This window comes from Pundamilia nyererei, unplaced genomic scaffold (genome assembly GCF_000239375.1).
Source record: "Pundamilia nyererei isolate P.nyererei 1_Seehausen unplaced genomic scaffold, PunNye1.0 scaffold00030, whole genome shotgun sequence".
NCBI lineage: Eukaryota > Metazoa > Chordata > Actinopteri > Cichliformes > Cichlidae > Pundamilia > Pundamilia nyererei.
Window position 1 is genome coordinate 4,355,964 of NW_005187431.1, and position 9,659 is coordinate 4,365,622.

General features: G+C 46.5%; 2 protein-coding genes across 3 annotated transcripts in view; both read left to right on the forward strand.

The window, feature by feature from the left end:
- The first annotated feature begins 305 nt into the window (after nt 1-305).
- myclb (MYCL proto-oncogene, bHLH transcription factor b) lies at nt 306-6,946 on the forward strand. Its single transcript, XM_005728891.1, has 3 exons — nt 306-597; nt 1,500-2,181; nt 3,933-6,946. Exons 2-3 carry the CDS (start codon nt 1,548-1,550, stop codon nt 4,709-4,711), a joined length of 1,413 nt encoding a protein of 470 aa, XP_005728948.1. The 5' UTR covers nt 306-597; nt 1,500-1,547; the 3' UTR covers nt 4,712-6,946.
- A 1,006-nt stretch (nt 6,947-7,952) lies between these two features.
- Nucleotides 7,953-9,659, forward strand: part of trit1 (tRNA isopentenyltransferase 1) — a 50,284-nt gene continuing 48,577 nt past the window's right edge. For both annotated transcript variants that reach the window (XM_005728892.1, XM_005728893.1), the window contains exon 1: nt 7,953-8,186. In XM_005728892.1, the coding sequence (XP_005728949.1) occupies nt 8,028-8,186 (159 nt within the window). In that variant the 5' untranslated portion in view covers nt 7,953-8,027. The remainder of the gene's footprint in view (nt 8,187-9,659) is intronic.

The window sequence follows — 9,659 nt, forward strand, 5'->3', positions numbered from 1 at the left end:
TTTCTCTGTTTTCTTTTACACATGATGCAGAAAATCAACCCTTAAAGCTCTCCTTCCCACGCACATGCAAATGCTTGTGCATGTGCACGGACACAAATAAACACGCTCTTATTACGTGTGCGTAATTATTGCAAAAGCAGCGCGCTGTCACCTTACGAAATCTGTGTCATAACACTCAGCTCGCACTCTCGCTTTTGCGCTCCGGGCTGTTATTTTTCAGTGTGCTGCACCTTTAAACGGCGGGCGTGGCTCTCCTACTACGACCCGCCTCTTATGCAGAATAGCCAAGAGTCCTTCCCCCGGATCATATAGTGCAGCAGTCTGCAAAGAAAGTGACCACAGCCGAAGCCTATCCAGCCCTCTGAGCGGTGGGACCGCGACCAAACGGACTCGTTCACCCTCGGTGACTGTTTACCACCTGAGAGAGACACCGAGCGCAGCAGCAGAGGGAGGGAGGGACGCTCAATTTGGGAGCAGATTGCTTGTAAAGGAATCACTGTGGCTGCTTTTTCTGTGTTTTTTTTTTTTTCCTTAGTGGTGTAATTGCGCACAGCGGATCCATGAAGACGCAGACAGGTTTTTCACTTTGGGCACCAGGTAAAAGAAAAAAACTCCTCACAGCTGACACCCAAACGCACACGTGGATGGTTTAGATAATAAGTGAACCGCTTAAAGTTTTTATTTTAATTTTATTCGGAGAGGGGTGTGTACTGGGGGTTTGACGAATGGAAAAGCCGCATCTCCAGCGCGCCCGCTGCTTAATTAACTGATCGGCTTTTTAGACGCAGCTGAATTCCTTGAGCTTGATAAGGAGTCGAGCCGAGGAGGAGCCAAATAAAGTGCTTTACGCGCGGCTCTCCGGTCTGAGCAGCCTCACCGGGAGTACCGGGGCTGCTACCTGCTGCCTGTCTGTCCAATTAATCTATTTTCAGTCCCATTTTAATCGCCTTGTTTTCTGCTGAGCAGTCAGCGGAACACCCCCGCCCCCTCCCTTCAGTATCCTACTACTAAAACAGTGTTATGTAATGAGACAGTTGCGAAACTTTGAACTTCTCAACAGCTGCAGCAAGACTGGTGTTCTGGTTTTGGTTTGTTTTTGTTGTTTAAACCTTGCGGCATGTGAGCGGAGAATCTTTATGCCTGAAAGTCAGTGTCTTCACCTCCACTACCACTCTCTCCAAATACTGTCTTATGAAGTCTTTACCGATTTGCAAACAAGGTTCTAGCGATTTAAGTCATGTTACACCTTCTTTTTTTTAAGGTGGAGGTTTATTTCCTCAAAGGCAGGTCGCTGTTTACGAGGATAAACTGCATCATTATCTAACAGGCAGCGATGCATGAAAATAGATGCATTATGCATTTACCACAGGGTCGGACCCCCCGCCCCCCCAATAAATAAACAAATGATTAAAAACAAAATACGCACAGCGGTGTTATTATTTCTGATGCGAATGAGGCTCAGTTCTGATCCAGCTGTCGGCTCTGTGTGTGTGTCTCAGCAGACAGCGGGAACAGGGAGTGATTCACCCCGCTGCCTCCAGCCACCCATGCCGGGCATTAGCTCCACCGCGCCTCGTTATGAAAACTGGGACATGGACCACCTCGACCACTACCAACATTATTTCTACGACGACCACGACCCGGACGAGGATTTCTTCAAGTCCACTGCGCCCAGCGAGGACATATGGAAGAAATTCGAGCTTGTGCCGACCCCGCCCATGTCCCCTATCCGGGCGGTGGAAGGGTCGGGCAGGGTCGGACTGCTCTACCCGTCTCTCGGAGACAAGCTGGAGTGGGTGTCCCAGTTCTTGGGGCAGGAGGATGAGCAGCAGCAGCAGGATGTGCCGTGCAAGCTGGCTACGACCGGCGACTCGTTCGGGAACCTAAGCTCTATCATAATCCAGGACTGCATGTGGAGCGGCTTCTCGGCCGGACAGCAGCTGGAGAGAGTTGTAGGGGAGCGGTACTCTGCCTGTCCCGGGACCGGAGTGGCCGCTAAAGTCGCAGCTGGGTCCGCTGTCACCTCCCCCGGGAGGGTGCAGAGTGGCACCGGTGACACTGTTGCCCACGGCGGCTTGGCTGCGGACTGCGTGGACCCCACCGCGGTTCTCACGTTCCCGATAACAGGCGGATGCAAGAAACAAGTGTCTTCTGGTTCCGAATCACAGAGCGACTCTTCAGGTCAGTAACAGGTGAAGCGCACTGATGTACAGCGTGAATGGTAGCTCTTTCTCTGTGCAGTTGTGTGTCACAGTGACGTTGAACAGGTAGTTCAGTGGCCATAGTTACTTGTTCTGTTTCCACCACATCCCTGTCACACACACACACACACACACACACACACACACACACACACACACACACACAGTACTTAACACACTGGAACTTCCAGACCCGCCCAGTCATGTTTTATTTAAGTCTCCTTCATTTGTTTGCTTGGATCAGTGACTTTTAGTTATTTTGTTTTTGAACTTAGTCATTTCTATTACATTTTTATTGCTTTGGTCAGCCATCTTGGCAGTAATGGCTGGCATGGCACATGATGGTGACTGCATTGCGTTACCTTTGGTGCATGCAACACATGCTTGAAGCCCAGAGAGCGACACACCCATCCAAACATCTGCTGCTTGGCAGGGATCCAGCAGACCAGCTGCTACTTCTCCCTGCTCCTCTCCTCCAGTCTGACTTATGATAACAATATCCTCTCTGCCGGCTCTCCCTGACCTCAAATTTGACATGAATTCAATAAAGAACACTTATTATTGGAACTTTATGTAACTGGGAGGGATTGAGAAGCCCCCCCCCCCACCTTAGTTATTCTGTCTCGCCTAAATTTTCCCTGAGACAAGACCTACTTTTTCCCAATTTTGTATTTTTATTTATTTTTTCCCCACTCCCCCGAACCCATATGATCGAGTCTGGTATGTGGGCTGCCATGTGATGTCGAGCTCGGAGCGTGTGTGGAATGCCACAAAGGGAACTTGTTGCTGCATTCCTCCGCTCAACAGGCTCCGGCGCCAATTGTGTTGGGGGGTGTATTTGGGCCGAGCCAGCCCGGCCTGTGAATAGGAGCAGTGGGGGATTAGCCCGTTCAGGAGGGTTCAGGCTGGGCCTGCACAGTCCTTTTTTTTTTTTGACAGTGTTGAGCATTTCATGGAGAGACAGGAGCTCTGAGAGGAGGAGAATGAGCCAGCCCGGGAAACAGATGTGTGTTTAAGCTTCAGTAAAGAGCTATTATAGGGTTACTCTGGAGAGTCCGTCCTGTATGCTTTTGTAATATGAGACTTGAGACTTGCTTTTCACATGAGTGCTGCTGAGGATAATAGCTGGGGTCGCCTTACTCCCAGCTTTGTGTCTGTCCCCTCTTCTTGCTGTGATCTTAGTTACTTAAGAGTGTGTTTTAATCTATAAGAGTGCTGAAAGTCTCCTGGGAGTCTACTCGATTTGCGGGAATGGAGTCAAAATTTTTATTTTATTTTATTTATTTATTTCTTTTAAACCCTGTTTCCACTCTAGTAAATAGAGGAACAAATGGGTTTCGCAGCGCTGGATATTAGTCGGCTCATTTTAACAAGTTGAAGAAGCACCTGAGTGCTTCACAGCCTAACCTGTCTCTCCCTCTCATGCTCACTCTGTGCACATGAATGAAGAGGGGGAATTTCCACTCAGGGAGCTGAACTAATGCAGTGATGATTCAGAGCCTTGGTGAGAGTGTGTGAGTGAGGGAGATCATGCAGGTTTCGCGAGGCTCTGTGAATATCTTTTTCGCAGAAGCATTTAATTGGCCTGAGGAGGCGGGAGGCTAGAGCGAGCGTGTCAGTCAGGCTGCTCACCTCAGCTGGCATTTTAAGTCTTAAACGCTTCACTCTGTGTCTTTCTTCTCTTTGGACACACATTTATCCAGTTTCTTACCTTTTTATTTTCCCCTTCAGATGATGATGATGACAAAGATGAGGATGAAGAGGAGATTGATGTGGTCACGGTGGAGCACAAGCAGCAGCGTAAACCTCGCCGACTGGTCAACACCCGCAAGCCAGTGACCATCACAGTGCGAGCTGACCCCTTCGACCCCGGCATGAAGCGTTTCCACATCTCAATCCACCAACAGCAGCACAACTACGCCGCTCCCTCCCCGGACACTCTGCCGACAGCGCCCGAGCCGCCGCGGAAGAGGGTTCGGCAGGAGAACGCATCGGCTCAGGTGACGCCGCCGCCTCCCCAGAACTCTAGTTCCCACCAGCCCCGGCCCGGCCACGCCCCACTGAATTTGGACAGCAGAAACCCTCACATGACCGTGGCCAGGTCGGAGTCACCTAACCTCAGCGCCTCCTCTCCTACCTCCTCCGCCTCGCCGTCATCTCCTTCATCCTCCTCATCTCACCCCCAGAGATCCCCTTCAAAGCCCCCCTCCTTCTTGCACCTCTCCAGCCCGCAGTCGTCCGACTGCGAGGACACCGACAAGCGCAAGGCGCACAACTTTCTCGAGCGCAAGCGGCGGAACGACCTGCGCTCACGTTTTCTGTCGTTGCGGGACGAGATCCCGGGCTTGGCGGACTGCCCCAAGACTCCCAAGGTGGCCATCCTGACCCGAGCCACTGAGTACCTGCAGCAGCTGCACGCCAGCGACCGGCAGAAGGCTCAGGAGAGGAAGCAGCTGAAAGCCCGGCAGCTGCAGCTGCTGCAGAGGCTGGCGCAGCTTAAGCGCTCCTGAATCTGACCCGGCAACTCACACGTACACTCACAGGACTGAACGGGACTCTGTGAGGATGAAAAAACACTAATGTTCACTTGGAATAGTGCGGGTGGATTTCATTTTTTTTTTCCTTTTCTTTTGTTTGTTTTGTGGTTTGCACATTAGCTTCTGAGTGACTGACGAGGCCACAAGCCGTCATGACAGCAAGCTTAGGGACTGATGATCACACGGGGGTATCCGTGGATCGGTGTATGCGTGGGCTTTCAGTTGTAGGTTTGTCCAGCCCACACTGTCGCTCGTTACGGCCTGCCGCGTTTGTTTGACGAAACTGCCGCGACTGTGTCGTTAACTGCTGCACCACCTCCTCGATTATGACAGACTCTTGTTGCGCTTGCACAGCTGCGACATCCCCCCCCTGAAATGTCTTTGTGTACTTTCCATCACATGGCCTCCAAGTTCTTGATATCCAACATGTTGACCCTTTGTTTTTCTTTTTATCTGTCATTGTCCTCAAATCTCTTTCCCTTTCTTGTTTTCTTCACACTACTTCTAACCTCTGGCCAGCCAGAGACGCGGAGCAGTTAATGATGCAGTGTTATCATGCCCGTCTCGAGCAGATGAAGTCCCGACTCCTCTGCCTGCAGGTTCCAGATTGCAGCTTTCGGTATCTTACCCCCTCAATCGTCAGACGTTTCAAAAGCATCGGCTTTGCCCTTCTGTTTCGTAGCGTTATTTGGAGAAGATACAAATTTAGCAAAAATCCCAAGAATGTTCCCGCCTGTCTTTTCGTATTGTGCCATGGAGACCAGCCAGAAGATGAATGTCAGCATCCCTTAGTTAACTAAGAGAATCTTTTAGGACCTGATTTGAAATCTTTGTCCCCCCCCCCTCAAAAAATGCCTGTAGATGAAGCCCACTGAGGTTCAGCTGTATGTTTTTTTTTTTTTTTATCTTGCTGTCTCATGAAGTCTTTTTTTTTTTCTGTTTTTTGCATTGATGTAATGCCTTTAGAAGCCTTTCAGTGTATGTAGACTGTCCAGTTGGATGTTATGTATATAGTACACTTCCTGTACAGTCCCTTCCAAACCAAAACCAGAGCTGTCTACTATACTCGCCCTAGTTGTTTTTTGTTTTTTGGCTCAAGCTTGCTGGCTTTTCAGAGACAACTCAAAGCTTCTATTTTTGTTAATAAAATGATTATTAAAAGGAAAAAAAAGTAAAAATAAAACACTTTGAACGTTGATCACACTAGTCACTTTGTCACAATGTTTTTCATTTGTTACTGTTTTCAGAGCCTCCTTGTTTTCATACTTGTGTGTTTCTGGGGTTTTTTCATTTGTTTAAATAATAAATCAGACCAGTCAGAAGTTTTTATACTATATTTTCCTACCAAGTTGTGTTTCAGTGTGAGCTAATGACTGTTTTTTGGTTAATCGCAGTGGACTGGGCTTTATTGGTGGTTTATGTGCTGAAAGTTGTGTATCTTGATTGGATACCCCACCATAAACAATTCAATCACTATAGCTGTAACGCTCTTAGATCTAGTGCAGGTGTTATGGATGGTGTGTGGACTTAAGAGGATCTACTGATGAAACTTTCGGCTGTGTGTAGCCTTGATGTCGATGCTTTCTGCTTTTTCTTTTTCTTTTTTGTGCAAGCCTGGTGGTGCCTGTTGTCCTGTAAGCCATGCAATAGAACACTGTAGCCCCGGATCGAGTACTGTAAACGATGAGTTTTATTTCCAGCTTCACTCGCTCTCAGGAAAATCCATGTAGACTGCAGCTTTCGTATCATGGCTGTAGACTGTGCTTTTGGAAGGGGGGGGGGTGTAACCTGTTATTATGCTGTTTGTAACAACCTCAGGAGCCACCACAGATGGGAGAAAGTGAACTTTAAGAGCAGGAGATGAATGGATTTGGTTGAAGAATTGTGTGCTTTCCCCCCCGCTTCCTCCTTAATGCTCATTAATTCAGCACAAACCACCAGTAAACCCAGTCAGGTTTTTCCCCCAGCAGGGTACACCCATGACAGTGGTTTACATAGTAGTAGTTGTTGTTTTGTTTTGTTTGCTTGTTTGTTGCCCCCCCCCCTTATGTGTGATGGTCACTGGTTTCTGCTGTAGCACAGTCATAGTAGCAGTGAATTCTTTTTTTTTTTTTTGGGACCTTGTCTCAGCACTTTTCTTTTTCCTGTACCTCATAAGCCTCAGTGTATGAAGAGTAAGTCAGAAAAGTAAATAAATTCCATGGTTTGACTTCATAAATCAATCATTTGTCTCTCTTTCTTGAGTATATCACAGAAATCAGACAATCAACAGCAGAAACGGGAAACCTATTTGCCAGTCAGTGTTGTTGCACTGACGTATGCGCACGCAGTAGCGCTTCACAACATAGTCAGCTGGGGAAAAAAAAACTGAATGGCCATGGGGAGGTCTTATCAGCAGGAAAAGCTGCAAAATTTAAGAAAAATAGAATTAAAAGTCCAAAATTTATGACATCCTGCACATTTTCCAAAGCTGTCTAGTGGGCCAATTCTGGCCCTCAGGCCTTGTATTTGACACCCTTTCTTTAAAGTTTTATTCTGGGGGTAAAGCTGTAAACTTTTTGAAAAGCTTTTCCTTTTGTGAGGTACAAACAGCATTGCAGTTTTCATAATTTTGGACTTCTACACCACCACAACAGGCTTAAAATGAAACAAGGATTCAATCAAAGTGCAGATTTGCACTTAAGCAGAGATAAAAGATCCTAGGGTAATTTGTGAACCCACAATATGAGCTCGACATGTGCAGCATCCAATTCTATTACACACAGACACTGTTTTCCATCAAACCACCTGAATGAGTGAACACAATCCCCCCACTCCTCATCCAGTGTTTGTTCTATGCGGTCTCCAGGGTAACTCTTGGTAGCATCTTCACCATGGCAATAAACATCTTTGCTCACTACTGCAGAGCGCTGGCAGTTTCCATAGAAACAGTGCCAACTATGCGGTTAAATGTATCTGCAAAAAGCATCGCACCCTGAATGTAGCAACGAGCGATCTGATTGGTGCAAAAATACAGCATCAAAGCCATCTACCGTTATGATAACTTGGTTGCTGGTTAATTCGGAACTGGACGGAACAGGTTACTGCCAGTAAAACCGTTTAATCCAGTCAATTTAATTTATACCAGCGACAAGACTGAACCAGTATAGTAATAATAATAATAATAATAATAATAATAATAATACAGCAGTAACGGCTCCCCGTTGCTCGGCAACAGAACCCTCCTCCTGTCTCCTGTGCTCACAGCGCATGCGCGCGGTCGTCAGCTGGGCGCCGATGACGCAACATCATGGCGGCTTCCACTCTGAGCGTGCAGGGTGCTCTGCGGAGAGCAATGGTCCCGTCTTTAGTGGTGATTTTGGGAGCTACCGGCACCGGCAAGTCTAAGCTAGCGATCGAGATAGGAAAACGGCTTCAGGGGGAAATAATCAGCGCCGACTCCATGCAGGTAGGAACACGAGGGAATGCGCAGGGAGTCCTTGACATGGCAGCCATTATGCTTTACATGACCCTCCGGTTGTTGAAATATTTGGAGAAAGGGAGAGCAAAACGTGAAAATAAAAAAATAAATAAGGTAGATCCGAATTCAGAGAAGCAGCACGTCATGTAAGGTGGTGCTGACTAATAGAGAAGACGTAGAAGGCCAGATCAGTGCGCCAGATAGCAGACAATAGGAAAATAAAACGTCAAGACGTAAAATATGAAACTTCGTCAGACGGTCATTATAGCATAGTTTAACAGATGTAACGCTTACCTTAGAGGTCTTCGAGCAGCGGAGGGGTAAGTGTTTCAAAATGTGTCTGATCTGCTTTAGCTTTGGTTTGTAGCACCCACAGACTGTATATAAAAGATGGACGTAACCACCTTGATGTTGGTTTCTGGTTGCATTTTAAAACATCAGTGTTCATACTTTGGCCCTTTTTGGAGGCAAACTTGACCGTATTTATTCTTCTATGGCTGAAGTGCACTGTCATCAGCTAAAGCTAGCAAGCGTAGTTAGCATAAACTGTGCAGGTGCAAACACAAAAACCTGCTAATTCAAGCTTATTAGCAGGTAGTAGCATTTCACCAAAGCTAGGTGCAAATCTGTCAGTTCTTTTCTGTCTCACATACCTCCTCTGAAGTTGCTCTGAAAGTTGAGATTGTCTACAGAGAAACCAAAAGTTTCTTCATAGCCACTGTCACAATTTTGTAGCTGAATTCGAGAATGAGTTGGTTTTGGAGCCAACTTTAGATCATTAGAGGAGCTGTAGTTTTCTGAGGTTAGCTCTTGGTTGTTGGATGGTATTATTCAGTAACATAAAATACATATACATATGGATCTCTGTATTATCAAGCATGAAAAATACATATAGGAAGTGCTTAATAGATGTCAGGACTTCACTCAACTGTCATCATTTTTAGTGAGGTGTTAATTTTTACTCATTTATTTGCAATAAATAAGTAAAAATAAAAATCATACTTGTGTAGCAGTGAAGACTGGTAGAGAAAGACTTGTCAGAGTGATATCTTTGATTGGAACCTGTGCAGTGTTGCACAGCGTAAGCATGAATATAGATGAGTCACACCTGCGAGCCAAATCTGGCCAAATTTCTGACCAGGCACCAGAAAGTTTTGTCCCTCCTTGCTGCAGCAGCAACTTTACTGCACCTTCAAGCTAACAACCTAGCTTTCAGAGGATAACTTCAAAAATGAAAAATGCTAATCAAGGGAGTCAACCTTAAGAGAGTTGGGAGACAGAGTAGTTTGTTTCATCATTTGGAATACACACCAGCACCCATAAAAAGTTATTGGTGTAGCTAAGGAGTGAGGAGTTTAAAGCGGAACTTGTACAAAGTGTGTCATTTGAAGTGAAGACGATAGGTTAAGGTAACACTTAAATATCATCTGGTTATTTACTGAATTCATTTTAATCTGATGT